This window comes from Hyperolius riggenbachi, chromosome 1, assembly GCF_040937935.1.
Source record: "Hyperolius riggenbachi isolate aHypRig1 chromosome 1, aHypRig1.pri, whole genome shotgun sequence".
Lineage (NCBI taxonomy): Eukaryota > Metazoa > Chordata > Amphibia > Anura > Hyperoliidae > Hyperolius > Hyperolius riggenbachi.
In genome coordinates, this window is record NC_090646.1 from 450454742 (window position 1) to 450472766 (window position 18025).

At 42.0% G+C, this 18025-nt stretch overlaps 1 protein-coding gene across 1 annotated transcript; it reads left to right on the forward strand.

Annotated features, from left to right (window-relative positions):
• Positions 1 to 2523: 2523 nt before the first annotated feature.
• On the forward strand, positions 2524 to 16429 carry LOC137553719 (protein DGCR6-like). The gene is made up of 5 exons (XM_068271467.1): positions 2524 to 2656; positions 8305 to 8465; positions 10562 to 10662; positions 10893 to 11033; positions 14990 to 16429. Exons 1-5 carry the CDS (start codon positions 2547 to 2549, stop codon positions 15071 to 15073), a joined length of 597 nt encoding a protein of 198 aa, XP_068127568.1. The 5' UTR covers positions 2524 to 2546; the 3' UTR covers positions 15074 to 16429.
• Positions 16430 to 18025: the final 1596 nt, after the last annotated feature.

The window sequence follows — 18025 nt, forward strand, 5'->3', positions numbered from 1 at the left end:
CTGCTTAATGGTACCCTAATAGAATGCCACCTGTACAATAAGTCCATTAATCTCCACCTATGACGCTGGTAAACCTTGTCCCAGCCATAAGTATCAAAGTTCTCCCTTTTGCAAAGTCACAGGATTGCTTTAAAGGGAACATGAAGTGAGAGGCATATGGAGGCTGCCATGTTTATTCTTTTTTAAATAATACCAGTTGCTTGGCATCCTGTTGATGTTTCTGGCATCAGTAGTATCTGAATCACATACTTGAAACACGTATGCAGCAAATCCAGTCAAACTTCAGTCCGAAACATCTGATCTGCATGCTTGTTTAGGGTCTATGCTTGTTCAGAGGATAAGCAGGACAACCAGGCAACTTGTATTGTTTAAAAGGAAATAAATATGGCAGCCTCCATCTCTCTCTCACTTGAGGGGTGTTTTAACCACATACCGCTCTGACGGCAGTATAGCTACGCCCCGCAGGAGTACTGTTCCCGTTCCAGGGAAAAGTACTAACCACCCGTTAACAGATGGATCAGTGAATGGGAACACAGTTTACATTCTCTGATCTAATTTCCTGTGAGCAATGATCATTGGCATCAATAAGATGCCGTGGTCATTGACAAACTGAAAGTAAAAATCATACACATATTACTTCCTGTTAGCGTGGTAACAGCACGCACAGGAAGATAAAGTGGGGGTATATCTAGTGGCAAAATAATAAAAATACACCCTAAATACATTACATTTAATAAAAATACATAAAATATCCCATAAATTAACCCCTTACCTCCCCTCCCATAGTAACTAAAATAAAACACTTGTATAAAAAATAAAAAGTGACATTTAAAAAAATGCATTAGGGCCTAAACTTTTTAATATGTATGTCATGAGGGTATTTTACTGTTATTTTTGCAAGTAAGGGCTTGTATTAGTGACGAACACAAAATGTGAAAAATACAAATTTATTTATTTTTTGATATATTATAATTTCTATTAGATTTTCAAAATGAGTATAAACCTAGAGTAGAATACACTTTTATCTCCAAATAAAATATTGTCGCCATACATTGTACTAGAGACATATTTTAAATATTGTAATAGCCGGGACAAATGGGCAAATAAAATGCGTGGGTTTTATCCACAGCAACAAATTTTATTTTAAAACTATAATGGCCGAAATCTGAAAAATAATGAATTTTTGCCATTTTTTTTCTTATTATTCCCCATAAAATGCATTTAGAATAAAATATAAAATGTACCACCCATAGAAAGCCTAATCGGTGGTGAAAAAAAAAGAAGATATAGATCATGTTGTTGTGATAAGTAGTGATTAAGTTATTGACGAATGAAAGGGAGGAGTGCTAAAATGTGAAAATTGCACTGGTCCATAAGGGACAAAATCCTTCATTGGTGAAGTGATTAAGGCATACTTGTAGCATTAAAAAAAATTGCCCCTAGGGGTACTTACCTCAGAAGGGGAAAACCTGTAGATCTTAAAAAGGCTTCCCTCATGCTCCTTAGCAGCCCCATTCCAGCACTGGGACCCCCAAAAAGAACTTGTCAACGGCTCGCACACACGCACTAGCATCGTCCAGCTTAGCTTTCATTGGAAAAAGCTGGGCCGATATTGGATCCACACAACCACGCTAGTAGCATCATTCAGATTGGGGCCGGCTATTTTCTCCAAAGCCCGAGCAGGATGGTGCAAGTGTGGATGTGCAGGGAGTCCACTGTTTTAAGTATCTACATCTGATAATAGCCAACCTCACAGGTTTGCTTTAAAGGATACCAGATCTAAATAAAGCTAAACAAACGGGGGAAACAGGCATATACTGCCACCTGTACTGATGCTCACTGCTCCCCCTTCTCCTCTCCCCCCCCCCTCCCCCATTGTTACCTAAAAGCCCCCCAGGATCCTCTTCCAGGTCGCCGAAGTCAAACTTTACTGCGCAGGTGCTGGCTGCGCACATCCTACAACGTGCACCAGTGGCTAGGAGCACATTGCGCATGAAGTAACTGTGACATCATGGGCATGCAGAGTGCGCTGTAGGATGTGCTCAGTCCAGGCAGCGCCTGTGCAGTAAAGTTTGGCAACCTGGAAGAGGATCCGGGGGGGCTTTTAGGTAAGATAATTAAAGCAAAGTTTAAGTAGCTTTGAGCTAGACAATTGAACTTAAGCAGGAAATGCATGTGTCTGATTACTGCTGATATCTTTGGCTGCAGTACAGTCTGAATCGCACACCTGAAACAAGCATGTGGCTAATCCAGTCAGAATCATCTGATCAGCATGTTTTTTCAGCGTCTATGGAATATAGACCACAGGGAGCTGAGGAGCAGCAGGGCAGCCAGGCAATCCGCATTGTTATGGCAGCCTCCATGTCCCTCTCAATTCAAGTGTGCTATTTTGCATGCCAATCAGAATGTTATGTCTGATTGCACAGGAGCGCCTCCTTTTGTTAGTCATTACGTGACGTGCGTTCGTTCTCGACCAGGGGCATATGTCAGGCGGAAGCGCGTCACTCTATGCGTCCTTGTGTGTCATGTGACAGAGTGCGCTAAACATGGCTGCTTACTTGGGGATGTACGGAGAGCCGAGCGATCTAACGCTGCAGCAGGAGCGGCACTACTACCTGCTGTCCGAGCTGCAGAGTCTGGTGAAGGATCTACCCAGGTAGTATCCGGAGATCCTCCTGCGGCTCCAGCGGCGCCAGCTAGCCTGTGTCGCTGTGGCAGCTTTGCATCTCTCTCCATCGTTATAGCAATTCAGTCTTACGCAGTGCCTCCCCTCTGTATGTTGCATTATGTAATAGAGGGTGAAATGGCTGCTGCAGCGAGCATTGTCTGTGCTGTACTATCAGTCTCCAATGAGCAAAAGTTATTCCTGTTGAGGTTGAGAACAATGTGGTAGTAGTTCAAAGAGAGTTCATAGTCATTCCTCAGCTAAAATGGCATATATTTTGTTTTACCCGGGCAATTATTATAACTTTGTGTTACAACCACTTATTGAATCCCCTTCTTGTTTCTATAGGAGAGTGCATGGCTACAGAAGTCACTTATAGGGCCCTTTTCCACTAGCGATCACAAACACCAGCGATTGTGATCTTTCATTAATTTTTTTATGCAATTGAGATTTTTCATTTGCATTGTATTATCTCTCTTAACCACTGAACAACCTCTGCCACGCTTATCTACGCCCCTTTAAACTTCACCGGGACGTAGATAGGCAACTCCTGTTTATTTTGCTGCTGATCGTGTGCGCGTTTGCGTCCGCGTGCACGCGGATGTGCATACGCGTCGGGCACCCGCTGGTCCGTGATTGGCTGATGTGAACATGTGTTCACAAAGCCAATGACGGTGCTCATTCATGCAGAATGTGTGTAAACATTGCATCAGTCTCTATGCTGTTACTGAGATCACTCGTGAGAGGATCTCAGATAACTAACACAGCATTAGTGACTGATCAGCATCAGTGAGGTTTTTTTTAAAAATATATTATACCCCCATTAAGCCCATTAACCCTTGCCTCCCTTAAATGTGAAAATTGCTGTGGTTTTTAGGTGAAAAACCCTGTGGTAGAGAAGTGGTTAAAATCGCTCCAGAAAGCGATTGCAATTTACAAATCAAATCACTATAGTGAAAAAAACTTCTCATGATTTCTTTGATAAAGTAGCAACCATAGCGATTTCAAAATCACTAGCGATTTGCGATTCAGCTGTGCAGTAGAAAAGGGCCTATAGTTGCATTGCAGATCACATGACATGGGAGACCAATCCTGGCTAGGGTCAGTACCTATTCAGTAAGAAGTCCTTGGGCAAAACTGCCTAACATTGCAGGGTGGCCCCTTGAGTGCGTCCCAGTGGCACTGCGCTTTGCGTCCAACAGGAAAAAAACCACTATACAAATGTTAGAACATCCACTTGAAGCAGGCACCACCTATATAGATAGTCGTCTCTTTATTAATCACATCAATTAAGAGCAGCAATACAACGACAGACCGCTGTTTCGAGCCATCATGCTCTTTGTCAAGTTGTCAAAGGTATTGCAGATTTGACAACTTGACAAAGAGCATCATAGCTCGAAACAGCGGTCTGTCGTATTGCTGCTTTTAATTGATGTGATTAATAAAGAGACAACTCTATATAGGTGGTGCCTGCTTCAAGTGGATGTTCTGAAGTGACAGCTCTAGTGGTGTGGAATGCTGTGAGCTTGGGCACACACTTTTCTCCTTTTATGGGTGCTGATCCAAACCCTCTCTGTGTCTTTTACTATACACATGTTAGGATTACAGCTGTGACTTGGTTGAGGGCAGGTTAGGAAAAATCCCAGGAGCCAGGTATTCAGGGCACTTTAAATGATAGCTGACACTGACATTTTCTATGTGCTGTTAATGAAGCTAGTTTTTAAAATAATGTTTTGTTGGCTTCTGGATTGCATAGGCTGCCACCCAAATTCTATATGAATGTGTCCACCTTAGATTCAGTCTGTGTACATATAAACATCAGTTAATATTAAGCCTTGCCTGTGTTCCTCCTGAATGCATTCAATGCAGCATGAACAGTTGCAGCAAATAAGCTTCACTGAATTCCAATGGTGGATTAAAAGTTTACAGGAGTTTCACAATGCTATGGTGACCATTCAGTATGTAATAGCATCCATATTTGACAAATAATCAGTTACATAGCAATTGTTTGACCACTTTGCACCACTGACAACATTTAAGATTGCCAAAGGAAATGCTAATAATTTTAACTTTATGCAAATATATGTATTTAGTTTAGTCCCGTTCCAAGTTGCCTATACTTGCATCGGCTTGGAATTATCATGTTGACTGCCCGTATCAGCCATTGATCTCCCACTCAATCAATTAAGACACACCTTTTATAAGTGGATAATCGATCAGTCAATTTAAGGTCCTTTTTTGGAAATATTTTTTCTTGAACATTAACCCATTCGCGTTCCGTCGTTTTCACTTGAGAAATGTTCACCTCCCATTAATTAGCCTATAACTTTATCACTACTTATCACAATGAACTGATCTATATCTTGTTTTTTCCGCCACCAATTAGGCTTTCTTTGGGGGGTACATTTTGCTAAGAGTCACTTTACTGTAAATGCATTTTAACAGGAAGAATAAGAAAAAAATGGAAAAAATCATTATTTCTCAGTTTTCAGCCATTATAGTTTTAAAATAATACATGCCTCCATAATTAAAACTCATGTATTGTATTTGCCCATATGTCCCGGTTATTACACCGTTAAAATTATGTCCCTATCACAATGTATGGCGACAATATTTTATTTGGAAATAAAGGTGCATTTTTTCCGTTTTGCATCTATCACTATTTACAAGTTTAAAATAAAAAAAAATATAGAAATATATCATCTTTACATTGATATTTAAAGAGAAACTCCGACCAAGAATTGAACTTTATCCCAATCAGTAGCTGATACCCACTTTTACATGAAAAATATAATGATTTTCACAAACAGACCATCAGGGGGCGCTGTATGACTGATTTTGTGCTGAAACCCCTCCCACAAGAGGCTCTGGTACCGTACGGTACTCTGGGCAAACTGCCACAATGTAACAATGACACACACAGGAAATGGCTGTTTATAGCTGTCTGTTAAAGCCAGAACAGCTACATAATCTGCCCACAGTAACAATGTCACCATGTAATACATGTCAGAATGTGAATCTGGGAGAGGAAAGATTTTACAATGAGCAAACTCTGACTAAATCATGTATACATAATTATTGTAAAAATTAAGCACCTTTTTATATTAAATTATTTTCACTGGAGTTCCTCTTTAAAAAGTTTAGACCCTTAGGTAAATATTTACATGTTTTTTTTTAATTGTAATGGTTTTTTTTTTTTATATTAAACATTTTATTTGGGTAGTTTTGGGAGGGTGGGATGTAAACAATATGTTTATAATGTAAATGTGTGTTAATTTTTATTTTTTTTTAGTTGTAGTATTACTTTTTGGCCACAAGATGGCGGCCATGAGTTTGTTTACATGACGTCACTCTAAGCGTAACATACGCTTAGAGCGACGCATGGGGTGTGGTAACAGCCAGAAAAGGCGCAGCATCCGAGAGAAGCTGTCGCTTTTTCAGCGGGGGAGAGGAATCAGTGATCGGGCACCATAGCCCGATTCACTGATTGCCTGGCTAACGAACTGCGGACCGGGAGCGCGCATGGTTCCTGGACGTAGTTTCTACGTCCAGGAACCAAAATAGGTTAAAGCTGTTCACTAGAGTGTGCTACTTCACGCTGCATTTGGAAAGGCTAGTGTACAACAGGACAGTACTATTTCAACATGCTCCAAAAACAACTTTGGTCCACCGCCGTTCAGCTTACATCACGTGCAGTGACATTTTAAAATTTATTATTTATTTATATAGCGCCAACATCTTCCATAGCGCTGTACATAGTACAAACAAATAATGGGGAACAAATATACATAAGAAATACAAGACACTGTACAGTGATGACATTGAATAGAATTAAAAATACAAATACATACATAGTTGATGTGTAGTTAGTACATGTACATATGTTAAAATTACAGCAGCATGACAAACACTAGGAGGAGGTCCCTGCCCTTGCGAGCTTACAATCTAGAGAGGTGTTTTAATAAAACCTGTGTCCAACTACTTATGGTTTGAGCTCCTTCTTTCCCAGTACAGTAGAATCTCATTACAGTAAGACTTTGGTTATAAACTCAGTTCCCTGGTCCTGACCATGCGCCTGTATGAAAATGCAGTGTATGACCAATTCTGATATAGTAAACTACTTGGCCAGGTCCCTTGACCTTTACTATGAAGGGATTCTACTGTAATGCCCTCCATAGTTCCCTTGTAGTCCCCCAGAAGCCTCTTGTGGACTATCTTCATTGCTGTTACAGCAGAGCAGTGTGGTAAAAAAAAAATCTTACCTGCCCTACCAGTGAGCACACAGTTTGCCTTTCAATCACTGGCCAGACCACCTCATGTTCTCATTTTGTGTCTGTTTTTGACCCGGCATGGGCACATGATCATGTGGTGGGACCAGTTAGTGACAGCTGCAAGGAGCCATGGGGAGTAGATGTTCACTGGCAGCACAGGTAAGAAAAGTAAGTACTACAGCACACTCCACTGCTGTGACTTTGCATTGGATAACCCAGCAGACAGTTGTTGCTTAGTGAACCCTTCTGGAGCATTGGACTTGATCTTGAAACAAGACCTCCACTGTTGCAACAGCAGAGTTAACCTCAGTACTGAGTTGTACATGTACTTGCCCCTTCCTTTCTCACAAAGTTTTCCCAGGTTATATTTGTGATAGGGATTAGTGGCTACTGGTCTGGTGATATATAACCAGTGGGAGCAGCTTAGTGAAGGAAGAATGGTTAAGCGCTATTTATGCCTTATGTCTGAGTCTCACTCCATGATCAGTTTAATACAGACTTACCTTAAAGTGTACCTTTTTTAAAAAGTGACACGCTTACCTACGTAGAGGGAAGCCTCTGGATAGTCCAGAGGCTTCCCTTGTGCTCCTTGCTCCCACTGTTGCCACACGCAGACCCTCTGAACTTATCTGACGAGCTTGTTGGATATGTTTGTGTGACCGCACTCCCCACCATGTGCTAGTGCAGCCATACTGGTACACGTAGGTGACTGCAGTCGCTGCACTACTGAACATTGAGAATGCTTTGAGTTTCAATGTTGCCCCCCATTTCTTGGGGGAATGAAAGATGCAAAGAGTTTTGCGTGGGCTAACTCCTGCAGGGCATAGCAGTGGGTTGGTTTAAGATACTGCATATTCTGGAAAGCGGATGCAATATGCATTTGCTGTGTACATTTAATTTGTCAATGGACATTTTGGCAGCCAGTATATGTTAGGTGATTCCTGTTATGAGCACACACCTTTTTTTCTTTTCAATGCATTTCTGAGGAGTCACATGATCAGCTGAGCAGCTATGAGAAATACGAAGTAAGGCCTCCTTTCCACGAACTGTCGATAGGCAGTGAAATGCCTCTCAAACTCTCAACTTCTCACTGCTGCCTGGTAACTGCTTGTTTCTGCATGATAACTGCTTACGTCTGCCTGGTAACTGCTTGCTGAGCACACAGCTCAACAATTTGTGGAAAGGAGGCCTAAGAAAGCAGTAAAACAATTTTAACATATAACTAGCAAACACTTTCATACATAATTGGGATAAGGAAAATTAAATTAAAATATTACATTCTCTCGTTTAGCAGGTGCACACTTTTCAGTCTAAAAATTGTTCCATGGCAAATTTTTCTTACACTTGTGTCTGTGTTCTGTTTTACAGTTCCTGTCACCAGCGCTTGTCGTACACTATCCTCAGTGATCTAGCCCTGGCCCTCATTGATGGCACAGTGTTTGAAATTGTTCAAGGACTGTTGGAGATTCAACACCTAACAGAAAAAAACCTTTATAATCAGCGAGTAAAGTTACATGCAGAACACAGAGGTAATTATAAAACTTATATTTTGCTGTCATGCCAGGGTGACTAGAAAGCACCCTGTGAGAGAAATTGACTTTTATCAAACCTTTGCTTGCATTAAAGGGAATCTATAGTCAAAATAAGCTTATGAGATAATTAATTTGTATGAGTACTACAGCTAAGAAATACAACATTAGTAGCAAAGAACAGTCTCATATTGTTTTCAGTACAGAAAGAGTTAAAGGGACCCTGAGCAGGACCATAAAACAGGAAATTGAACTTACCTGAGGCTTCCTCCAGCCCCTCAGTGAAGTCCCTCGGCATCAGGCTTCCTCTGTTCTGCATCCAGCGGCTCCGTTTGAGTGGCGACTTTGGCCAAAGTTGTTGGCCAGTGCGCATGCACAGCCCTTCTGCGCACTCGTCTCGCTGCAAGCATTCTGTGCACACACGGGTTTTTGAAAGAATGAACCGCGCGTGCTCAGAATGCTTACGGCGATTGTAAGTTCATTTTCCCATTTTATGGTCTTGCTCAGGAATTTAAGAAACTTTAGTTATCTATGCAAAAGAGCTTCTCTGAGCTATTCAGCCCAACTTGGGTCGTAGACAGTCCTATTTTCTAAAGCACTTATACATCAAAGAAACAGTGAGACACAGCTTTAAATAAGGTTTTACTGAAAGGGAGTTCAAAGGGTCATTAGCTCTGTTCTGTTTCATAGTTTGAAATTATTTGTACTACTCCCACAGATCATATTTTTTTGTTTAGTGTTTTGTTTCAGTGTTCAGAAACACTGATAAGTGGTTTCTCTCAGGTATCCATTTGTGTCTAAGCTGCTGTGTGTAGCAGATTACTTTGGTTAGAGGACTTAACTGTGTTCCTGAGCATCAGTGTACTGTCACCAATTGCAAAGAAGTACAGTAAAATGTGATCTGTAAGTGTTTTAAAATATATAGCTGGCTGTAAATTAAAAAAAAAAAAGGAAAGGTACATTTAAGAATTGTTAAATCACAAGATGCTATATAGTATTATCTTTTTAACACCTGCTTTTTGTGTAACCCAACATACTGTTTTTTGTTTTTTTTATTAAGATGTGCCAGCATATAAGACTCATCTAGGTTTAGAAGGCAAAAGTCAGGAAAAAAATAACTAAACCTAGGTGCATCCATAGTGCAGGGGCATCTTATGGACCTTTTACCCCCTAAAACTGTCTCTAAGCTATTCGATCTACAGTACACTGGCCAGCTACACTACACTAATCCCTGTTGCCCTTACCAATTACACTACACTAAAACCTGCTGCCCTACCAACTAAGCTATACAGCAATACACTACACTTAAACTACGCTTACACTACACTGCACTAAACTACACTAAGTTAGCTGAACTACACTTCACTGCCCTTAACTACACTGCACTGCAGTACATACTATACCTGCTCCTGCTGCCACAATCCTCTCCCCCTGGCTCCAGGCCCTGTAGGCTGCCATATTTATTTCCTTTTAAGCAATAGCAGTTGCCTGGCTATCCTGCTGGTTCTCTTCCTTTAATACTGAGGGCTGTGGAGTCGGTACAAAAATCATCTGACTCAGACTCCACAGTTTATGAAACCACCAACTTTGACTTCAGGTACCCAAAATTACTCTGACTCCTTAGTCTAATTTTTACAAAGGCTATGGATTTGGTACAAAAATTATCCTACTCCTTAGTTTATTGAAACTACCGACTCTGACTTCAGGTACCCAAAATTACTCCTCGACTCCGCAACCCTGCTAATACTTTTATCCATAGATCTTGAACACGCATGCAACAGATCATGTGTTCCTGACATTATTGTCAGATCTAACAAGATTAGCGGCATGCTTGTTTCTGGTGTTATTCAGACGCTACTGCAGCCGAATAGATCAGCAGGGCTGCCAGGCATCTGGGTAGTGCCTGGTAGGAAATAAATATGGCAGCCTCCATATACCTCTCACTCCAGTTGTCCTTTAAGCATATTAGCATGTTGGTTTATAGAATGATAATGCAGATGATTTTATTCTTAAGCTAACATCACAATTCATATTCTCCTTAGTATTTTTGAGATGAATTCCTTGCAAATGATTATATATTTGTCTTGTTTTAAAAGGTTTGAAACAAGATCTACTCAAGAAACATAAAGAAGCTCAGCAGTCCTGTAAATCACACAATTTACCAATTCTTAAAAATACCCAGCAGAGGGAGCTAGAGGTATGAATGCTAATATTTTCCACTCTACTGGCACCAACGTCTTTGCATTTGTTATATTTTGAGCCCACTGGGAAATTCTTAATGGAAATTTAACTTTTTCAATCATCCATGTGAATGCCTTGGAAGAATATGGTGTATTTAGCTGCATCTATTGGTGTTTTTTCTAGCCTGTGAGGAGACATTACTGCCTTTTATCTGTTAGCATTCGGTAACTGCAGTGTCCATTTTAGGCCCTGGAACAGAGAATTAAAGAGGAACAACGAATGATGGATGAAAAAATAGTTCTGGAGTTAGACCAAAAAGTCATAGACCAGCAAAGTACGTTAGAGAAAGCTGGGGTCTCTGGTTTCTATGTCACGACAAATCCTCAGGTAAGTGACTAATACTTCTGCTTCAGATAATAGTCAGTTTGTCAAAGAAACAATGGACTCTTCTTTTTAATGCACAGAAGAATCCACACTGTACAATACGTGTTGAGTCCAAAAGTCCACAGTCCAGAAAAAAGTGACTCCTCGAGTGCACATGTATTGGCTTGAAGACGGGCAAATGCCTGAAGCAGCTCTAGGCCAGTGTCTGTCGCCATGATCTGAGACGTACTTTTTCTGGACTGTGGACTGTGGACATTGGACTCTACTTCCCCTGGTCAGGGTAGCCAGCTGGAATTTGGTCGACTGTGTGTGTCTGTGACACTTATTTACTGCAAGTTGCTGGTCCTGGTTCAACATGTATTGTACTGTGTCAATACTTCTTTGCAGTAAAAGAGCTTGAAGTTTTGCATAACATACGTTGAGTGTGCTGATCTTTCTGAAGTACAGATATGATTGCCACCTGGTGCTCTGGTGGCTAGATCGCTTTGCATCTCAGCTGCTGATAGGGGAGTTCGGCAGGGTCACCTTACTTTGCTTTGATGTAAAGTGGTGATATGTCTGACACAGCAGCACTGATCTACCGATCACTATGGCTGCTGTATACATTACTGACATAATGGCTGTCAAACGTTTTTCCAGATCGCCAGAAGAGCCCTGGGGAAAATGGTAAAGATGGTCAAGAAACTAATAATTCCAGCTTGCATTCATATTCAATGCTAATTGTATGGAGCTTGGAATTTTAAATGAAGGAGTCCACCAGATGTACAAGCCCTATGTGGTACTTGAATATAACTTAATTTAGAATTCCTAAAGTAGTGTGAATAAAAGTAGATTGCCCTAGGAGGCGTAGTGTTTGCACAATTCAAAGATATGCAAAAGCAGGGAGTGTTTGTTTATCCCCCTTGCCCTCTGGTAGGTACATAGAGCAAGGTGTAACTATCCTTTGATGTGGCAACTAGTGATGCCTTGAACACAGGTCTCTAAATGCCACCATAGACGAGTGGAATGTTGCTGGAATGCATAAATGAGACTGCTTAGCGTATCACAAACTGCTGCAGTTCTGTCCCAATGCCGCATCTTAATATCGTGTGCATATAGTCAATTGGCACATTGCTTGTAACTTAACAGGTGCTCATATTATGTACAGTGATACACATATATAAAGCAACTCAACATGTTTCATCCCTAAGGGCTTCGTCAGGGGTGACTATACAGAATACAGTGCGAACATAAATCATTAATACATAACCCCCGCAAATCTGGCAGTTGTAGCAGCAATATAATCTCACATGTCGCTCCCTCTTATCTATGCACATCTGGCAGGAATAGCAGCTATATGATCTCACATGTCACTCCCTCTCACTTCTGCACATACAGCATTCAAAGCAGCAATATGATCTCACATATTGCATCCTCTTACCTCCTAGTAAAAACAGATTTTAGTTACCTGAGCAGCCTTGTCCTGTGAAGCCATCCTGAAGACCCCACATCACTCAACTTCTGGCACCTGGCCCCGCCTCCATTCTCTCCCTGGAGAAAAACACCAAGCTATTTAATGCAGTAAGGGTAGAGACAGGAGGAGGGACCAGGCGCTGGAAGTCGAGTGGTGCGGGATCTTTGGGAGACGAGGCTGCTCAGGTAACAGTTGTCTCTGGATTATGCACATTTTGTATGCAAAAATATGCAGCTTGACAACGAATCAACAAAATTGTGCATAATCCGGCATCAACTCAGAACACTCTCATTGATGATCCCTAGTGGCAGGGGATAAGGCCTTGTTCACATTTAAAATGCCAGCGATTCTTTTTAGCGCCTCCCAGCGCTTACCTACGTGCTGATTTTATTTATTTTATTTTTTAATACAAAGTGCTTTTCTAAGCGTTTTTGCAGAGCGATTTTTTTGTTTTTTCACTTCCTGACGTCAGTCAGAAAAATTAACTATTTCACCTGGAAATGAATAAATACAATGGGCTCTATTCTCAATGATTTTCGGCATGCGGAAATGCACTTGCGGTAAATTCCAGACTGAAAAAAAAACATCTTCACATTCACAAATGTTTACGCATGAAATTTACCGCGTGCGTAAAATTTTACGCATTCATTACCCGCATGCGTAAAAAAAGTCCGCAAAAGTCGGTAGTTTCCGCAAAAAAAATAAAAATTCACAAAAAGAGGAGCCTTATTTCTGACTAAATTACCAAATTTTTATCACCTACTAGTACTTGGTGATATATTTTGCTTCCCATTGACTTAAATGTAGTCTGGAGCCTTGAGTGCTGTGTTTGGTGGAGTTTAATTTTTAAATTTTTTTTGGACAATTTTTTTTTTTTTTTTTTTTATGCAACTTTTTTCCGCATGGTTTCCGCATGTTTACTATGTAATTACGCATGTTTCCCAAATTTATTTTTACGCATGGTTCCCGCATGCGGGAAACATGCGGAACATTTTTAGTGAATGTGGAAATTTTTCGATGTTTCTGCAGGCGGTAAGTTTACGACTAAAAAAACATTGCCGCACATGGTTTTGTGAATAGAACCCATTGTATTTATTCATGAAAGTGCTGGGAAAATCGCTATACGAAGCGTTTTTTCAAGCACTTTGCGATTTCCCTATACCTTCCATTGAAGCAAATCGCCCCAAAAATGGTACAGGCAGCGCTTTGGTGAGCGGCTAGGAATCTAAACATTCAGATGTGAACATTCTCATAGGGAATCATTGCACAAGCGCTTTTAGGGCGACTTTGAAAATCACCAGCGCTTTAAAAAAAAAAGCAAAAACGCCCTAGGTGTGAACAAGCCCCAACAGTATGTAGTCACTAGTTCCCAGGATGTCTGAACGCTAATTATGTGTCTTGTGAACTCCTGTACACACTTTGCAAAGGTGCCCAAAATAGTTTTTATGATTATTTTGGCATCAATGCAAGGAGTGTACAGCAATCCCCCAACCTAAGATCCAAGTGTATATGAGCCTTTTAAACAGGGTTCTGTGTGCCTCGTATAAAACAAACCTCCCCCTAAGGGAGGTTAGTAAAAGTGTGTGTGTGTGTGCGCGTGCGCCTGTGGGGGGGGGTTGACAAGCATTTACTTTCCTACTAGGAACTGCTGCCTAGTCCTCCTGTCTTTATGCGCTCCTCCATCTTCTCCAGAGTTTGAAGTGGCTGTCAGTTGTTCCGAGCTGCCAAAGTGCATGCTGGGTGATTTAGTCTTTTAATGTGCTGGGAGGTGTACGCTCAGTGAAGGACTAAATCTCCCAGCATGCATTGCAGCAGGCAGGGACGTGCCTCACTTCTGCGGGGCACTTCATACTGAGAATGTGTGGTTCTCCCTGGAGAGAATGAAGGAGCGCATAAAGACAGGGGCTAGGGAGCAGCCCCCCAAAGGTAAGTAATGTCTGTCACCACCCCCGACAACACTATTATGTGGGACTAAATCTTCAACCCTGACCTGCTAACACTGCTCCCATCAGCAATTTACGACGATCAGCTCATTCTGTTTCATCTTGCAGCCAATCACAACGTTTTTGTTGCTGAGCCCTAGCAACTCATTATATAGGCTACTGTGTTGCCGGGGAAGACTACAGAGCAGAATCCAAAAAAAGGGGCAGAGAACTGTGTGCAATAAGGCTTTGTGCTGCAACTTAACAAAGGCTTATTGATTACTACATTAAAGTAGTTTTACTTTCGCAGTGTATCTGGCAGAAGAACAGTCTGACTGCATCACCTTTTGTACCTGAATTCTTCCCTCCAGTTATGTTACAATGTAGTGAGGGAAGGGTTGCTAGAATCTGGCGGCTTTAGCAAAAACACTCATTGTTGGATGAGGAATCAGATCAGATCGTCTAAATACAGAATTTACACTAGATTAATAGGAAATAATGCAGTTTAGAGTTGATACTTAAAAAAAAAAAAACGCTTGTATCTGTTCATGTTTGTTTTTGTTGTTTTTTGTTTCCTCTTTTAGGAACTATCGTTACAAATGAATTTATTGGAGTTAATCCTCAAGTTACAACAAAAGGAGTCTGGAACAACCAAGAAGTATTCTTAAAGAGACGGAACTATTTAGTGCAGAGATTTGGGCATTTTGGAGGGTGATGTGTAGCATCTATTGGCTGTGATGGAACAGGCCATAAGATTAGTTGTGATATCTGGGCAAGTTAAATGAGAAATCTTGAATTATATAGAATGTCACAGATGATATATTATGTATAATGTATTAGAGCAGCCTCCACCCTGCTGTTAGTTATTTGTGAGTATTACATTAGTACTGAGAAATGCCTGATATTTTTCATGTAAAATGGAACAGGCAATGCTCCCATCTCTTCCACCAGCTTCGGGAGAGCAGCCCTGTGTCTCGGACCAGCAACCTATGATGACCTCTGCGGTGCTGGGGAAAGTGGTGTATTCTGGGGGATCTAGAGATGAGGCGAAAGGGAAGCAGGCCAAATCCGCTCAATGCACAATGATGCTTACTTTGGAAAACCACAGTAAACCTACGTCCGAGCAGAGCAAGTCTGTCTCAACAAATTCATCTTTCCATTTATAGCTAGCTATGACCACCTAAAAGTTCAGATTGAACTACTTTGCACACATAACGGTAATAATGTTGGGAGTACACATAGCCCCTAAGTTTCAATCTTCCCACAAGTAATTAGTTGCAGAGCCATGAGCCCTCATTTTTCTGTTTCTACACCTGCACTAATGAGGTCAATGAGGAAACTGGCTGTAACACACCTATCTGGCAGTTATTCTTAAGAGAAAATTTGGACTGGATAAGGACTTGGTAATCCCGGTCTAACGAACAAGATGGGGACTGGTTCGCTTTTAACCTGAATTTGTACATAAGTCAGTACACGGTGTCATCTCTGTCCATTGTACTCCCTCCACCGTGCCTCCACTGTCTCCCTCTGTCCCCCTGTGCCCTCAGTGTACTGCAACAAATTGTCATTTTACCTTGACCCCACAGAGTAAATTTTCACATTTTCAGGTCGATCGTATTGGTGGGTCATTTGTACATTAGGTGCTTTTAATCCGGGTATTACCTGTATGCCTAGACGAGTAATGTTCGCCATTAATCCTAAGAGTATATAAAGCTAAACTGACAGCATAGCTTATTTTCTCTCTTAGGAATTGGGTATTGTTTGCCAGTATTTTATATGTATGTCTGTCAGAGGTTGGGGGTATAACCTGTTTTGGTGCCCAGAGCCCTCTAGTCCCTTTTTTTTTTTCTTTTTTTCCTTTATGTATGTTAAACTGTTATATAATTGATACATTGTCATGAATAGTATTTGTTTGAAATGTTTTATTTATTAGCTGGATTGTTTATATGCGATGTGTCTATCCTTGCTTACAAAGATCTATGTAACTTCTATGCATCAAATAATACTTATGTGAATCATTCCAAGTCTGGCGTTTTATTTGCCACTTGAGAGGAAGGTAGGGGTAAGGCTATGGTGAGGGTTTCATTGATGAGTTGAGAAATGCTCCTTGCCTGGCTATTGTCTGAACTACTGACTCAGGGCTGGGGCACACTGAGCGGGTTTTCAAGCGTTTTTGCATACGCTTGGTTAATGTATTTCAATGGGGTGGGTCACACCAGAGCGGGAGGCGTTTTGCTGAAATGCATAATCCCCGGGTGAGGCATTGTTTGGATTGCAGAGGCGTTTCTGCCTCCAATGTGAAGTATAGGAAAAACGCAAACCGCTCTGAAAAATGGCAGTTCAGAGCAATTTTGCAGGCGTTTTTGTTACAGAAGCTGTTCAGCAACAGCTTTACTGTAACAATATATGAAATCTACTACACCAAAAACGCGTTTCAAAATCTGCTAGCATTTTGCGGATCTGCTAGCGGGTGTTGGTGTGCACCGGGCCTCAGTGGAGTCAATCAGTGGCTGCATGCTTGTTGCGGGGTGTGTAACTCCTGCACTATTTAACCACTTGAGGACCCACCCTTTACCCCCCCTTAAGGACCAGCGCTGTTTTAGCTGATCTGTGCTGGGTGGGCTGTGCAGCCCCCAGCACAGATCAGGGTGCAGGCAGAGCGACCAGATCGCCCCCCCTTTTTTCCCCACTAGGGGGATGATGTGCTGGGGGGGTCTGATCGCTCCTGCCTTGCCTGGGTGTTGCGGGGGGGGGGGGGCACCTCAAAGCCCCCCTCCGTGGCGAAATTCCCCCCCCCCCCTCCCTCTCATACCTTTCCCCTCTAGCAATCTGGGCTGCACAGGACGCTATCCGTCCTGTGCAGCCAGTGACAGGCTGTCCCCTGTCACATGGCGGTGATCCCCGGCCGCTGATTGGCCGGGAATCGCCGATCTGCCTTACGGCGCTGCTGCGCAGCAGCGCCGTACAATGTAAACAAAGCGGATTATTTCCGCTTGTGTTTACATTTAGCCTGCGAGCCGCGATCGGCGGCCCGCAGGCTATTCACGGAGCCCCCCGCCGTGAATTGACAGGAAGCAGCCGCTCGCGCGAGCGGCTGCTTCCTGATTAATTAGCCTGCAGCCGGCGAGCGTCGCTGGTCCTGCAGCTGCCACTTTGCCGACGCGCGTTATGTTTGCGCGGTCGGCAAGTGGTTAAGGCAAAAACAAAATTGCAGGACAGCCAGGGAATTCATTATATTGACACTGAAGAGAGCAGTTGTGTGTCTGAAGCAGGCTTTTCCATACTGCAGAGCTCTGGTAATAAGCTGCACCAGATATTAGAGGAACTGTAACCAAGAATTAAACTTCATCCCAATCTGTAGCCGATATCGACTTTCCCACGAGAAATCTTTACCTATTCTTAAATGGATCATCAGGGGCTGATATTGTGGTGAATCCCCTCCCACAGTGTGATGTCAGCACCTAGTACTGACATCACACTGTGAGAGTCTTGTTGCATTGTGGGAAATAGCTGTTTCCAACTGGCAAAAAAAGCAGCATCTCCTTCCACAGACATCACTTGCCAGCAGTAAAGATCATCCTCATGTGATAAATGGCAGAATGTAAATCAGGTAGAGGAAA